Raw genomic sequence first — 17,455 nt, 5'->3', positions numbered from 1 at the left:
AAGGGAGTTCTCTGGAGTCTCTTATGAAAGCATTAATTCCATTTATGAGGACTCCACCCTCGTGACCTAATCACCTCCCAAAGTCACCCACCACTGTATACATTGGGGATTAGGTTTCAATATGTAAATGGGGGTCAGGGAGACATTCGGTCTACACCACATGGTTTAGTAGGAATAGGTCTGAAAAAAAGGCTTTAATTAATGATGACCTTAGTAAAAGACAGTGATATCTTGCATGCAACAAAAAAGTCCCTTTAATTAAAAAACTGTTTATTATAGAAAGCTTTAAGTACACGTAAGGTAAACAAACGAGTATTCTGAATACCCTAATACCCGTCACCCAGCTCCAGTAATATTTGTGTCATTTTAATTTCACCTATACCTCCAGCATTCTCCAAACCACTGCTCAGCTATTATCTTTATTACTTTTATAGTTTTTTGGAGTTTGGCAATTACCTATACTGAAAACAAAAATTTAAGCTTTACCGTTCTGACAAAATGGGTGCACTTATGTAACCAGTATCCTTTCATCACACCAGAAAGTTTCTGCATACCCCACCACCACCATACAAAAACAAATTGATAATTGAACTTCGTCAAAATTTCAAAAAACGTTGTTAAGAGAATGAAAAGACAAGCGCAAGACTGGGATAAAATATTTGCAGAGTACTTATTTACTAAAAGAGCTTTTATCTAAAGCATATAAATCATACTCTCAGAAGTCAATAGGAAGATTGCCAACCTCTGCTCTAGACCTGTACTTACTGGGATGTTAAGTAGACAGTTGGATATATGTGTCTAGTGTACAGGGGAGAGGTCAAAGTAGGAGATATAAATTTTGGAGTCATCATCATACAAGCGCTATTTTAAAATCATGAGATTGAATGAGATCAACAACAGAGTGGGGACAGGAAGATGAGAAGGATCCAAAACAGGATTCAGGAGTGGCCCATGTAGAATGAGGAAGAACTAGGAGACAACTATGTTGTTCTGGAAAACAGTTGTTCAAATAGGAGAGAGTGATCAACTGTGTTGAATGCTAGGTCAAATCAGATGAAATCTGAGGCTTGCCCATTGCGTTTAGCAATGTAGATGCCATTACTAACCATGGCAGTCCGTCTAGTGGAATAACGAGACTAAAAACACAGTGTGGTTTCAAAAGAAAGTGGAAGAATTAGAGGTGACTATAGACAGCTGAAGTAATTTTGCTGTGAAGAGGAGCAGAAGAATTAAGCAGTTGTTTGATGGGGATAGAGGGGTCAAGATGAGGTTTTGGGAGCGTTGTTTGTTTTTGTGAGAGTAGAGGGAGTACCAGTATATAGATGTTTATATGCTGATTGGAATGATCTAATAAGAGGGAAAATTGGTGGTTCAGGAGTGAGAAGAGTTGCTGGAATAGTATTTTTGTGGGTTGGACAGAAAAGGGATTGGCAATGCAGATTATGCATAAGTAATCATGATTTTTTTTTTTTTTTTGCTCGTATGTGTACCCTTTCTCAATTGAGTACTTCAAGTAATAATCTTAACCTGCTGAATTGGAAGAATTTTCTAAAGTGTCTGAAACATATTTTCTTTGTTCTACTGAGTTGTCTTGAATTTATTGTTCCTAGGGACTGTGTCCCATAAGAGAATCAAAAAACAAAGTAGCCAGAGTTTCTGGAAAAGATTCTTAGGGCAACCAAACTCTAAATAGCTAACAGAACCCCGGTGGCTGATAAGACTATTGCATACTTTTATAATTTAATATTAATGTAGGAGTCTTGGTGTGTCCAGGCTTTTCTTAATTTCATGTGTATCCAGAAAGCTTCCTTGTGTTTAAACAAACAAACAAAATACAAACTTCAGGATATGTTATTTTCTAATGGCATTGAATAATCAATTCATAAAAATCTGGCCAGCCTTTGATGGACCAGTAAAAAAAATGTGAATTAAAAATTTTTACAGTAGTTGAAAGTGTGCCCTCTTGTGGACTATTCAATAAAGTGTTTTATTTTATATAGCAGATTAAATTAATTGTGTATCATTAACTATTATGGTCGAAAGTTGAGACCAACATTTAAATTTTATAGTTCTTTACAACCTAAATTTCATTTAGAAAGGAAAAAAAAATCACCATCTATTTTGCAATTCTAATACCATTGTATAAGAAATAGTCTCATGGTATAAGATATAGTCTTAACCTTTATTAGGGACTGAAGATAGGCTGTTTCTTTTGCAGTGGAAAAGAAGGTGAAAAAGAAAATTTTGGGCAGAGTAAGAGCCCAAATAACTCACAGCAGCACTTGGAAATTTCCTCCATGGCTTCTACGTAAAAAGATTTTAAATAAGCAAATTCCAAATTGGGATTATTTTTTTCCTGATGCAGCTTGTATTTTTGCATATTTTGTTATACATCATGTATATGGATGCATACTCCACAGACCATGGCAAATCAATTAATCAGCTGGGGGAAAAAATCATATGGGACCATTTTAAGTGATATGAATTTTCGTTAAAGTTGGTTTGTATAAAAGTGTATGTGAAATGATGAGAATGGAGAAGAAAATTGATTATAGCATATGTTTTACTAGTTATTTTACTTCTTAATGAACTTACACATAGTCTATTAACTGCTTTTGAGACACCCTAAATCTCAACTTGATTTGTTGGTGACTTTTTTTTCTCTTCATTATTTTACTCAATAATGTAACTATATTCTTCCTTCTGTTAAATATTATGTATTACGATATAGCTACACTATTGGAACACACACATTATTGATATCCAACAGTGCGCTCAGGATTCCAAAAGCAAATCATGTATTCAAAGAGAGCTTTTTGAGCTTTGTTTTATTTTGCATTTTTCTTATTTAATGGAAATAATTTAGAAATATCGAAAAGCAGAAATATTTCAGAGAAGTGAGAATTTTCACAGTGCAGGCGATTGATAACTGTTTTTGAGCTAGAATTTGGGGATGATCTTTTTGAAGCGACTTAAACAGAATATGAAAAATTGATTCCTCAGTAATAGTCAAGGAAAAAGAATCTGAAAGTAAACTTCACCAAAGTGTGGGGATTCTTCAGTAGAGGTGCCAATCTCTAGGGAGTCACTGTTTCCTCTTAAAAATAGTAAATAGGTACAATGTAGATTTATTTATGTACTTATCTGGTTACTTAGGATTTATATTCTACCTATTCCTTACTATTGTGTAGTCCAGGTCAAGAAGAAAGTAGAAGAGTACTTTCAGTATCCTAGAAATGTGAATTGATTACTAGATGTGGTTATAAAGTAAGGAGTCTGATTTTGTAAGGGGATGGCCACCTTACTTCATAGTTACATGGTATAGCTTACTGAATAACATTTATTTAAATTTGATGTTTCAGTAATGCTGCAAAATAATACTAGAAAAAGAATAAGACATATCTGCATATATGAAAGATTTCTAAGATCACATGTAACAAAAGCAAGATGCAGAAAAGTGTCTAATAAATATCAGCTCACATTTATTAAAACTGAGCCCAACTCAGTTTTAAGTACTTTACATGTATCAACTCATTTCATCCTTACAACTAAATTAGAAATAGTAGTATTACCTGCTTCTTATTTCAGAGATGAGGAAACTAAGGTACAGAGAGATTCAGTAGCTTTTCCAAGGTTACATAAGTAAGTAAAGGAGATTGGGTTCATACCCAGGCAGGCTGTTCTTTCTTCCTGGACTACATATTGTGATTGTCTTTCCCTCATATCTTTATTGATTGTACAACATGATTTGTAATGGTGCATAGTAGCCTCATAGATGTAACATCATTTATTACACCAATAATGTTAAACTAATAATATTTAGTTGTTATGTAAAGTGTTCGTGTGCCAGACAGCCTGAGTTTAACTTTTGCTGTATGACCTTAGGCAATACTTACCCTCTCTGTATGTGTTTCCTCATTAAATAAAACTGGATTATTACTTCAGTGTAGTTCAATGTCATATAAGAATTAAATGAGAGTACATTTAAAGTGTTTATAACTGGTTTTTATTACATAGCAGCTTCTTGATAAATGTTAGTTATCATTTCTACCAGTTTTCCACTACTAAAAAAAGTAAAATTGTTCAGAAAAGATTATACACAATTTTTGGCTGTAGGACACAAAGTGGCTGTCTAGGGAAGTTTATCTACCATCAGATTATGAGTGCCTTTTATTCCAAATCCATCCCAATGTGAATGTTATTATTAATTTCTACCAATACTGTTTTATTTGCATTTCTTTTGTTTGCATGAAGAATCATAAAGTTTGAAGTGAAATTAAATGAACAAAGAGCTGCGTCTTTAAAAGTCTTGGCAAGTGCTTAGAAGTTCCCTTCAGACTTACTATGATGGGCTGAAATGAGGATTAACAAAATATTCACTAAGCATTATTTTAATTAACCCTCAAGCCATTCTAAAAGTAGTCTGTAAATGATTTCTTATTCATTTGTGTATGTGTGTGTCTTTGATTTACAAGTTATATTTGTGCCTAGGACTGTTTTACTTATTTGTATTACTTTGGAGTAATACATACCGGAATTTCAAATAAAAGTTTATAATCTTTCAGAAGTAGGGATTATTTGTGCTGAAAAGACCCCATTTCCCTAATTCACCTGTGTTTCTCTTCTGTTACCCCAAACATGTGTTTTCTAGTTAGCAGTAACACTGTTAACTTTCTGGGTCACTTACTGTGTGCCAGGTAGTATGTGAAGTGACTAACATGCATTTATTTTATTCTCATCACCGCTTAGGAGGTGGGCTACTTTCTTCATTCTTCCATTTCTGCAACTTTCAAACTGCTTTGCATTGTGTGGTGTACCCTTATATTTTTATTTCCTGCATCCCTTTCAGTGTTGATCTCTACCCACTAAATTTATTTTACAATCCGCAGACGGTTCACTAGTCACAGATTTTAAGTAAAGCACTGCCTAAAGTGACAGTTGTAAAGCACTCATTATAATCTTTCCCATTTGGTTGCCATTTCATTCTGACACATTGTTTTCCAGATATGACTTTCAGCTTCAGTTTCAGCAATTTCATGAAAGAGTATACTCACAAAGCCAGGTAGACCAAACATTGCCCAAAACAGTCAGAAATGCTATGTCTAATTAGATTGGGATGTGTATATTCATTTTTAGAATTCTAGGAATGCTGTTTCTAGGAATATTTGATGGACTGTGGTCACCTTCCAGCATAAGGCAACAGCATTTCCGCAGATTACTCATTTCATTAAATCTGTGGCTTCAGCTAAAATTATAAGTCCATTTCAACTGAAGTCGTCTGCTGTTCTCCACAATCTTGGATTCCAATGAAATTAACGTAGTTCATCAATGAGGTATAAAGAGATTTGTCACTAGTCATCCACTCAGTCCATACTTAAAGCACTTTAAACCAAATAAGCATTGTTGTTTCCCTTCCTTCCCCCCTTACTCCTAGTTTTGAGTTGACATCAGAGTATTCAGATGCCTCATTATGTCACTAAGAAAAGAACAGTTTCGTGGTTATGTTTATTAATCTTCTAATCATAGTGGTAATTAGTCATGTAAATCATTTTTAGCAAAAAAATAATTCCAACCTAGGGTTGGGTTTTCTTTACATGTTACTTGGGATTTAGGAAAACAGAATAAGCTGGGTAACCCCCAATAGAACCCTCTGTCATAATGTTCTTTATGGGTTCCTGTCATCTTCCTAATTAAATAATTAAACATGATCACTTGTTACTTAATCTGCTTCAGTATGGTTATTTATGTGTATAACAGTGAGTCACGTGTGATACCAAAGTGTTTTTGTGCTCTTCTGTACATAATTTGCATGCAACAATTTTTTCCCATCAATTACTAAGCATAAATTGGAACTTTATTAGCCTTAATTTAGAAACAATTTGTTGTGTTTGGTGACTTCTATCAGGTTTTAAATTCTTATATATTTTTTTTCAGTGCATGATGCAAATGCTAAATATGCAGTGTTTCTTTAAATTTCTTTGGTAATGGTTAAAGAATCAAATTAGTAACTTCAAAGAGTAAAGTCCACAGTGAAACAAAAAGACAAATATAGGGTAGCCAAGGATATCTTTCCTGTACTATTTCCTGTGCCATTTCCTTTCACTGGGCTTCTACTAGCAAATTTTATGTCAGTTATTCATCAAAGGAAAGTTTTTCCTTAGCCAGCTACCGAAAAAAAAGAAAGTACAAGTAAAGGTCATTAAAGTGTAAAGGGAAAAAAAATGACATGATTACCAAAAGACAGGATAGTTGTTACCTCTAGAAGGAACTAGGTTGCTAGCCTTCTAGATCATGAGATTATAGATGTTTTCTTTGTAACTCTGCTAAACTATACATATGGTTGGTGAACTTTTGTCAGTATATCTCCTCTTCACAATAAAGTGTTTTAGTTAAAAAAAAAAATTATTAATTTAACAACTTGTATATTTCTACCTCAAAAAAGATACTTATTTGCAAAGTTGCATTAAGATGTATGAGTAAGAGGAATTATTAGTGTTTTTTCACTGTTTTGATGTTTACCACTCAAAAAACTTAAAGATTCACGGAAAAGTGACCGACAGATACAACCTCAATAAAAAAAGAGAGAAAATTACAATTCAGCTTTCCATTTTAGCACTATGTCTTAGTTGATAATCCTATATTTACTGATTCCTTAAAGGTATATCTTTGATAAACATTCACTTATTAAAATGTTGTATTATATACTTCAAAAGAAGAAGTTCATACACAATTACTGTTAAAGGAAAGATAAATGTTCCAAAAGCCACATGTTGAAATTAAGATGAGAAAATTTGGTGACATTGAACAGAATAATAGAAAAGGTGTATGGGAATTTTATAAAATGTTTGTGTGTGCGCACATGCACGCACACACACACACACAATTACATAATAATAAAAGAATGTTGGGCAATAAATGTTACAAGTTCATTGTAGATTAAGGTAGGATGGTTTTTGGCTGAATTTGTCTGAGGTTTCATGAGGTAGTGGGAACTTGCCATAAATCTTGAAGAATTATAGGAATTGAACTAAAGTACATATAGCTACGTAGGTAGGGAGATCCATTAGGAAATAAATAACAGAAAACATAAGGTGGATTCAAGAGGATTTTATCAGCTGGGCTAAAGAGGATGGTTTATGTAGGAGAATAATGAGAGATATAGCTAGAAAGGCAAGCCGGAGCTAGATTTTAATGTGTTTATGATGTGGAAAAGAATTATAGTGCTTGTCAAAATTGAGTATTTCTGTCTAGTAATACAGCCTGCTGGTAACACAGACTTTTGAGCCAGATGACTTGGGTTCTAATCTTTGCTCCACAAATTACTTTATATTCCCTGTAAACTAATTTTCTCATCAGAAAATAATAGTACTTACCTTACTTGTTGTGAGGACTAAATGAGTTAATATATGCATTTTGCAGTGCCTAACATATGGTAAGTAGTATATGAATGATGGTTTTTATTGTTATACAGGTTGAACAAACCAGCAAAGTAGAAAAATTTATTTTTATAAGCATTTTTATAATAGTAATATATTTGATATATTGCAAATAATTGTATCTTTGTCGTTACAGTGTTTGGGAAATGGGAAGTAATGACAGCTGGCACCTGAACTAAGTACTTTTATAGGCAACACCATTCCAGAACTTCAGGATGAATGGGGATATGCCCCATGTCCCCATCACTACTCTTGCGGGGATTGCTAGTCTCACAGACCGTAAGTTTGGTTAATTTATCTAATTTATGTTCTACTCTTGTTAATGATGATTTTTAGAGAGACTGTAACAAAAGTTATTCATAGTGTCATAAGTAACAAAATTTTTAAGATTTTCGATTTTAAATGACAATCATTGTTTCCATTGATTTATTGGCATACGTGTGAAAGTAGCAAAACTAGTGTAGTCAGCTAGTAATAGGTAAGACTGTAATTTCTGTTTCATCCATTAAGAATTGGTAGCACGCATTCGTTTAAAGGTCTTACATGGTAAAGGGATGAATGGAAAAGTAAGGCCCAAACATAAGACAAAGAATTAAGAAAAATCAAAACTGAAAAAGCATTGGTATATAGCAACTAATATAGACTTTTTAAAAAGCATTTATAGAAATGGTAGCTAAAACTGCCCTTCAAAGAATATTTGATAGTCTAATAATTTAATTTCTTAGTGATGGTTATTTTAGATGTCATGCTCAGTAATCTGTTGGAGTTTGTCATAGGTGTCAGCATCCTATTTTACTCTGAACAGTTAAGTTTAAAAGGAACATTGTCATATTTTCGAGACTTATGTTGTATAACACAATTTTTTAGGTACTTAATTCTTTTGTAGACAACTCTAACTTTAATTCTTTGTCCCCGGGTAATGTTGCAAAAAGCTACACAATATTAGTCCCGGGGTCATCCTACCTGAATAAATAAAGGGAAGACATATGAGAGGGAAGGATAGAAGACGAGGAAATGACAAACTTCTTTTTGTATAGCATTATGTAAGATATAGGACTTTATAATAAAGGAGCTATGAGAAAATAACTTTAAGTAATGCTTTTGTCTGTGTTCTATATCCCTCAAAACTATTTTCTGTTGTTAATTTCCATCTGGCTTTAATGGGGGTTAAGTAGATAACACTCTTGAGGTTAAGAAACTAATAGGCTACCTTATGAAGTCTGGGATAACGAGAAAGTAATCGGTGGGCTTAAGGATAACTGAGGTAAGGAAACATTTGAAACAAGGTTTTTATCACTTTATAGGTAAGGCATAGCTCATATAATACATAGTAGCGCAAAATCAGATCTACTACCGGGGATTTCTTTTTGTCTTCTCCATTATCTCAGCTGTATCTTATATTATAAAAGTTTGTCTACCCAATAAACTCTACTCATTAAATAATAGTTTTACTTTGTTTTTATTAATAAAACACTTGTTATTACCCATCGAGACTGACCAGCATGATAGTTATACTGTGTAGGTAATTAGAAATGAAGACTTTTTAATTAACTTTCTTATTAAACTTTAGTTTAGACAAATGAACAGATTTCCATTTTATGAAGTGACATTAAATAGTTGAATTTAAACTACTGTATAAAACATTTGTCTTTTTGTTTGCTATTTAGCATAGAATGAAGAGAGGAGAGAACTATTTAGGAATTTATAACTTAAAGCAAAACTCTTTAGATATCCTCCTTCCTCCAGAATCCTAGTCTGTGAATATTCTGCTAATGTGAGCAGTTTATGTTTGTATATACTTAAGCTTTTAAAAACATGTTACTTGTCTATCTAAAGAGTCAAGTTTGTTATTTGGTTTATTTTTGTGAGCGTCCTAGGGACTCTGATAAATCTTATTTGTAAAATTAATGAGATTAATGTAATCTCAATTTTAGGAAGTTAGTTAATTTTAACCTTACCTTTTTGGCTATTCATTTATTAAATTAAAAATTTAAGGTATGAAAATTCTCATAAATATAAAGGAGCTGAGTTTTAGAGAGCAGTATAATCTATTGTGGTCCAAGGAATGTTTTGGGAATTTTGTAGAGTTGATTGGGGATTGTTGGGGGAGAGAAGGAATGCTTTTTAATAATATGTCACATTGATATTGATAACTGATTTTTAATTCCAAAATATACGCAAGCACTGAAGAGACTTACTACATTAGATTTCTTATAATCTGATTTCATTTCAAATAGTCCTGAACCAGCTGCCTCTTCCATCCCCTTTACCTGCTACAACTACAAAGAGCCTCCTCTTCAATGCACGAATAGCAGAAGAGGTGAATTGCCTTTTGGCCTGTAGGGATGATAACTTGGTTTCACAGCTTGTCCATAGCCTCAACCAGGTATCAACAGATCACATGTAAGTACAATCTAAAATAAAGTAAGAATTTTGTTCTTACTAAGAGAATCAGTATTCCTGGTTTACTCTTTATTTCAAAAAAGTTAAAAATATAGTTTATTTTTTTAATGTGTCAATATCCAAATGAGAATAGCCTTGCTGTAATGAGATATTAATGAGATTTAATTAGGCCATGGTTACTTTGAGACAGTAGTTCTGACCCATGTAGTCCTGTGAAGATCTTTTCAATACTTCTGGGATAGCCTTGAGATCCATCAAGATGCATATGTGCAAAGGTCTAAAGTTGCTCTTTAAGCTATCTCCCTTTTCCTGGTATTGTTAGAGTAGTTAGAATTCCCAGGAACTATGGTGCTAGTTTTCTTTGGAGTAGGCTCACATGCTTTTCATGGGAAGTATAGGAAGAACTCAAAGACTAACTCCAATGGAAAGCTACTACAGAATTTGGGACAAATTTTTCCTAGGATTTATTGTACAGTCTGAACAAAGGTGTGTGTTTTCACACAGTAGACTTTCAAAAATAATATAAACTCAAATTATATAGCTTATTTATAAAATTTTTGTGCATAAGTATATTAAATTTTTTTTACTGCAAAAGCATTACATACTTAAAGTATCTTAACACAAAACTGTAAACAAAGTTAAATGTATCTCCTTTATCCCTTTCATCCCACACATTAATACTGATGTTATCTTTCCATTCTTTAAATTTTTTTTTTTTTAAAGGATTATTATTTAAGGGAATGAGGATAGAGCATATTACAATGGAGAGGTGTCTGCCATTAGGTGCAGTACATACTTTGGGGCCATTTTTAAAGCTTTTGACTCTAAGGTGAAATACTAAATGTGAATTTTCTGATGGAAAAATTATGAAATGTTTGGTTAAAATCAGAAGGAAGTATAGTATTTGTCACTCCAGAAATTCAACAATGTCTAAATATTACATTATTTGTTATACCTGTACATACTTAATCAACTAGTTAAAGAGATAAAGGGAAATAGTAATATACAGTAATGATCTGTTTTATGGAGAGCTACTTTAAGATTGCCCTCAGAAATTTATTGAATTTTATCATTGGACACCATCTTTATAAATCTTATTAGATTTTATGAGTGGAATATATGACATGTAGATTGTAGAATTTAAAATGCTGCTTATGATTTTAGTATTTACCTTAATTATGAATTTAATTTGCTGTTTTCAAGTTTATTGAAAATTATGGCTACCCTTAACCACTTACTTAGGGGTTTATTTTTCGTTTTGCTTTTTTTTACCCCTGACGACTTTATTTGAGAAAAGAATATAAGATGGAAAAATTACATAACCTCTGAGTCTTGTCTTACTTAATGTGGCAACAGTATTTCATTCAGAGGACGTTCTCAAAAAAGCAGACTGACTCAAATTCAGATTTAAGGGAGAAAATATATTCTAAGCCCAAATATTAGCTTCTGTGCATAATAATCACCTCTGTACCCTTCCATTATTTTGAATAGTTTAGAGTAGACTCTGTTTTCTACTTTGAAACTAATGTGAACATTAAATTCATAGTTCCATGAAATATATTTTGGACTTTTTAAAATCTGTTTAAAGTAAAATAGGGGGGAAACGGCCTTAGAAAAACCCTCCTCGATCATTTTTGATAATTCTGTTTTTTCCAGGAATAGCAGCTTTAGAAATCCATGAATTATTAGACATACTTGTGTTATTTGTTTTTATATCGTAAGTTTTCTTGATTTTCTGCCTCAAGCCTTTTCTGAATTTCACTAGGGAATTGCTAACTAACAACAAATTCTAACCAGTCAATCACTGTTTTAATTCCGATATTTATTTTCTCAAAATCAGAGAGTTGAAAGATAATCTTGGCAGTGATGATCCAGAAGGCGACATACCAGTCTTGTTGCAGGCTGTCCTGGCAAGGAGTCCCAATGTTTTCAGGGAGAAAAGTATGCAGAACAGATATGTACAAAGTGGTAAGGTTCTTAATAATTGAATTTCATAATATATTTTTATGGGTCCATATCAGAACTTGTTTCACAGGTAGTAATTAAATTGAACTGTCTCCTTTAACAAGTTGTCTATGAATGTCACGTTGAAACTTGAGCCAGAAACAAGAAGGAATCTTAAATGGATGTTAATATTCTTACAATTTAATATGTAACTAAGTTCCTTGAAAATTAGACCTTTTAAGATTATAGTGTATTTTATTAGATATTTGCAAATGTATTTACTCAAAGAGCTGTAGAATTTTTAGAAAATTGTATAATTGGTATGAAAAAAAGTCTTAATGAAATAATGAAAATATTTGCAGAGCTTTTCACCATGCAGTAGTTAAGTACATATATAAATAATTTTACCAGGTATTAGTTCATATTGATGGTGATTACAATTATGGTTATATAGTAATTGGGTTAACACTTCTTTTGCCTTAACAGCATAATAAGTTATTAAAGAAAAACTTATAGTAAATAGTATAAAATCATAAAAATGTGTTATCCACCAGAAGTATAATTTTTATATAGTCAAGGATTACTTTTGAGTTAGGAGTTTTATTCTGGTCTGAAGCTTCCTGAATTTGGCAAGCCCAAGTACTTGCTTGGCTCCTAAGATTAAAATAGAAAGAAATAGTTTAGACAACTCAAGATGGTCCAACTTAGTTAATTGATTAATCATATTCAGTATTGCCAGATTCATTGGAAGCACTCCTTGAAGTTCCCCATTCCATTTCCTAGTTTTGTTTTGTTTTTTAATAATAACACTTTGCTGATTTTGTGTCTTTTTGTATAAATCATGTTTTTAAAGCAATTGCATAGTTAACTATCCATTCCTGAAAGTAAATCCACGGAAATGCCTCTCTGCCTAACTCGCCTTTCAGAAAATTGAAGGCTGGTATGCAGGGCAAGACTATTATCTTCACCAGAACAAATAACCTAGATTGCAATAGTAGAAAAGAGGTGTGAATAGTGAAAAGAAAACTGTAATTATATTTACTCTGGAAGGAAGGTTGAAATGAAAGAAAATATGGAGAGATCATTGATTGGAAGGAAGACTAATAGGATAGGAGCATTTAATAGAGGATAATATGAGTAAATGTAAGATTGAATAAAGGAAATCTTCCAAAACTATACTATATTTTGGTAACTTACATTTTTAAATATTTAATTTAGGTAATAAATCACTCTAATCAAAAACTTTTAGAATACTTCCCTTTCAGTCATGTGTTTTGTGTTTCATACTACACATATACATATTTTTTGTCCAAAATGTTTGATTTCTCAATATTCTACTTTGTAAAAACATGAAGTAGCATTTAAAAATTAATTGTGTGTTGTGATTTTTTTTCTAAGCATTTTTCTAGTGATAATTTTGATTTAACATTTTTTTAAGGTGATTCTTAGTTGCTAAGTGTAAATGTGAGTCACACATATGGTGAAAATTTAATAATATGCAAATAACTTTTTTATACTTCATTAGAACTTTGAGATAATCAAAAAGGACCATTAGAATCTCATTTGTTCCTTTTATTTGTAAAACCATTGCTTTCAAACTGATAATTCCAGTTTGTCCCAGTGATGACTGTTAATTCAGGGGGGAATTTTTTTTTAACTCCCATCTTATAAAGTATTGCTCTCCTTGTCAAAAAAATCCAGCAATGATAATTATAGTAATTAAATTATTAAGCTATGGAACATATGATTTAGTATTGAATTTGAGTTGGAAAAGAAAGCTCAAAAGTTGAAATTTAGACTATATACAAAAGAAGACACTAGTGTTACCAGTAGACGTTGAGGTGATTTTGAGTGCTCGGACATTCAACCACTGTCTTAGAGCTAGAATCCCTTCTATAGTATTCCTGGCAAATGAACATGTAGCTTCTGTTTGAATGTTTCTGGTAGAAGGCACTTTTCACATCAGCAGCAAGAAATGAAATTTGGGGATATGATGTCATGCTTGAGGCTCCCAAAAAGATTGGCTATGCATTATCATAAAAAGTTTGGGGTTAATCATTGATTTTAAAGATCTTTGATTTTAAAATGTGTAAATAACTGAATATTTTTGTATCTCCTACATAACAAAATGCCATTTATGTAACAAACAAATGATGTCTAGCTGGACGAGAAATGTGAGAATCTGAAAGCTATCCTCCCATTTTCCCTCATTAATCAAATATTCACTTAATCCTTAATATGTGGCAAAGAATTATTGTGGAAGAAAGAATAGGAACATTCTGTTTTGCATCAAAAGACTTTCAGATGGATTGCAGCAGCTCACACTTTGGGGCCCTAGATAAACTACTTGTAAAAACCTAAGTCTGAGTCACAACGAAACAAATAGTGTGAAATTAACCTCAAGTATAGGAGATGTATGTACGAAAATATTCCATGTAATAGAAAAACCACCCAAAGGCCTACTGTAGAAGGAAGTATGTAGTATTTGATCTGAGGTTAGATAAAGTGACTTCTAAAAGTACTTTTTCAATTCTAAGGCTAAATAATAGGACTTTAAGTAAACAAGTACAATTTTTAAAAAAGACTTAAATCTCTATCTTTGGTTCTAGATTAATTACGTAGTGAAAGGAGGTTTTGGTCAATTTGATTGTACTTGAAATTTATTTTGCCCTTCAAAATGAACACATTGGTCAAGAAAGAAAAGAACAGAAAGAACTTTTGAATATTTGTGGAAGAACCATCAATTTATTTAAAGGATGCTTTACTGTTAGAAGAAAATAACATGTTTACCTTTTTGTGTTTGCACAGGAATGATGATGTCTCAATATAAACTTTCTCAGAATTCCATGCATAGTAGTCCTGCATCTTCCAATTATCAACAAACCACTATCTCACATAGCCCCTCCAGGTAATATATATGTCATTTTATTAAGTATTTTTTCTGTGGTAAATATGCTTTGAGTATATAGTGTATTACCTACATTTAGATAATGAATTATATGTAGTTAAGAAGTTGAAATACTTAACCTTAAATAGTAACCCATATTTCCCTTAAAGTATTATATATGAAAGTGCTCTAATATACTGATTGAAGTAGCTATCATTTTAGTAACTTAATTTCATACAAACAAAAGAATGGGTTAAAATAGCCAATGTATTTGAGATAAATAAGAAAATTTATAGTGTCATTTGGGGAATATAAAATAAATATACCTCAGTTTTTATAAACAGTTTAGTGTAACTCAGAGTATGAATTTTGAATGATTTTTGTATATCTGACTTTTTCAAATTTTTTCTGTTTGCATAGATTTTATTTTAGACAAATTAGATTTCAGAGAATTTTTGACAGTGAAATTTCAAGGAATGTAGTATATTTATTTCAGTTCCTGATATTGTTTATTTGGATTTTGGGTTTTAGCCGGTTTGTGCCACCACAGACAAGCTCTGGGAACAGATTTATGCCACAACAAAATAGCCCAGTGCCTAGTCCATATGCCCCACAAAGCCCTGCAGGATACATGCCATATTCCCATCCTTCAAGTTATACAACACATCCACAGATGCAGCAAGGTAAGAAAGTAGGTTGTTTGTTTATAGGGAATACCTGTTATTCCAAGCAGATTCATGTCTTTCTATTTATAATTTTTAAAACACAAGCTAAAATACTATACTGTGTTCTTATTTGTCAGTAAACATTTAAGATATGGCTTAAACCATTAAAAAAGAACATGTTGCATTTATCATTTGGAAATTCATCATTTGGGAGATAAAAGAATCAGTGTCATTTGACTCTTTGGTTTAGGTTTTTATACAATTGAGTATATCTAGTTATGAAATTAGGAACCACTTTTTTAAATTGGGCTGTCTTCCTATTTACTTTTAATTGGGCTTACTTCCTACAGTAGCACTAAGCCACAGAAAATTTACATTTTAATTGATGAAGTATATATAGTGTGAAAATTTTACTATATAGTAGATACAGTACTAGTAGAAGAAAATTAATCTTAGATGCAAAAATTTCTAGGATTAAGCAATACTATTTCTATCAAGTTATAAAAGAAAGGATATGTTAACTCCATAAAAGGAGGAAGAAATTTCAAATAAAGAATAGTACTCTCTCAAAAAATAAAAAATCCGGGATTGACTACTCGTTCTTGTCAAAGTCAAATGTGATAAAATGATGCCTTTTTTGAGGTTTTGGTGCCTTGGGATTTATGTCATGGCTACTAAATAATTTATTATTAGTATAAATTCATACATTTGGGGAAAATTTTAAAAAAGAAAGTACAAAAGATAATATAACAAACATACATGTTTTTGTCCCCAATAATTAACTGCAAAGTTTTAACATTTGCAGTCATTAGTTCTTTTGTCTCTTTTTGTTTTTTACTGTCTGAGATTCAAACTTTTCTTCATTTATAAATTTTTTAACTTGTAAACTTTTAACTTAGTCATCTATCAAAGCAACCAACTTCTGGTTTCTCAAAGCTAGATATTGAAATACTAGGTTGAAACTATTTCAGGAGTAACTCAAGGAAAAATTAGGAGGCAGATCACATTTGAGATAGACACCTCCAAAATTACATAACTTAGTGTGAGTGCTCAACATAAATTTGTATGTATGTATGCAGACACTTGGTACTTGTGAACTAGTATACTCTGGGACACATCGGAATGAGGAACTTTTTAAGTGTAATTAATAGGAGGAGGAGTACTAAAAGGACATTTGTTGTTTATGGATGTCCACATACACATAAGAATATGTGTAAAAGAACAAACTTTTACTTTAATACTGTTACTGTTTTTTTAACAAGATAAACCAAGTTTTTTCAAAAGAATGAGTTGAAATCCTAAAATCAGAAGAGAAATATAGCTTGAGGGCCTGTTGAATAGTGTGTCATTTCTTGGAAATTCTGATACTTGAACTAAAAATGTTACTCAGGGATTAGCCCCACTCAGATATAAAAGTTATTTTAATTGGGAAATTAGTGTGGTAAGGAACAAATGGATAGGCAAATGAGACAGAAAAGAATCCAGAAAAGGACAAATATATATGAGAATTTAGAGTATGTGAAAGTTAACATTTAAAACACTTTTCTAAGTTTATACTGGAAAACTTCAAATAAAAAATTTACCCATGCAGAACAGTTGAAAGATGAGCACAATGAACCCCTTTACCAACAGGCATCATGACTCTTTGTCCTTAAGTACATCTGCTAATAAGAAGGACATTCTCCTATATGAACACCAAATATAATAATTTATCCCTAAAAAAATTAAAAACAATTCTATAGTATCATCTAATACCTACTCTACATTCAGTTTCCACCAGTTGTCTCAAATATGTCATTTATAACCTTCTTTTCAAAGCATAATCTAATCTTGTTTCTTATACATTGCATTTGAATTTTACATCTCTTTTAACTTTTTAAATCTTTTAGTAATTTTTGTTTTTTGAAGAGTTTGTGCTACTTTTGTAGAATGTCATATTCTAGATTCATTGTTTCCTTATTGTTTAATTTGCTCATATATTCTCTATATTTCCTATAGACTAAGTTATTTTTAAAGGCTTTATTAATTTCTAGTTATATATTTTTGGCAAGAGTTCTAGATAAGTAATATGCACTCTATATTACATCACATCAAAAGGCATATAATGTCAAGTGGTTCCA

General features: G+C 31.8%; 1 protein-coding gene across 4 annotated transcripts in view; it reads left to right on the top strand.

Annotated features, from left to right (window-relative positions):
- NIPBL (NIPBL cohesin loading factor) overlaps positions 1-17,455 on the top strand; it is a 162,467-nt gene that overhangs the window by 51,413 nt on the left and 93,599 nt on the right. For all 4 annotated transcript variants that reach the window (XM_016142466.2, XM_036225488.1, XM_036225486.1 and 1 more), the window contains exons 2-6: positions 7,573-7,715; positions 9,674-9,839; positions 11,680-11,807; positions 14,592-14,691; positions 15,202-15,353. In XM_016142466.2, the coding sequence (XP_015997952.1) occupies positions 7,652-7,715; positions 9,674-9,839; positions 11,680-11,807; positions 14,592-14,691; positions 15,202-15,353 (610 nt within the window). In that variant the 5' untranslated portion in view covers positions 7,573-7,651. The remainder of the gene's footprint in view (positions 1-7,572; positions 7,716-9,673; positions 9,840-11,679; positions 11,808-14,591; positions 14,692-15,201; positions 15,354-17,455) is intronic.

This window comes from Rousettus aegyptiacus, unplaced genomic scaffold (genome assembly GCF_014176215.1).
Source record: "Rousettus aegyptiacus isolate mRouAeg1 unplaced genomic scaffold, mRouAeg1.p scaffold_m13_p_8, whole genome shotgun sequence".
Taxonomy (NCBI): Eukaryota; Metazoa; Chordata; class Mammalia; order Chiroptera; family Pteropodidae; genus Rousettus; species Rousettus aegyptiacus.
This window is presented reverse-complemented; position numbering and strand designations above follow the sequence as displayed.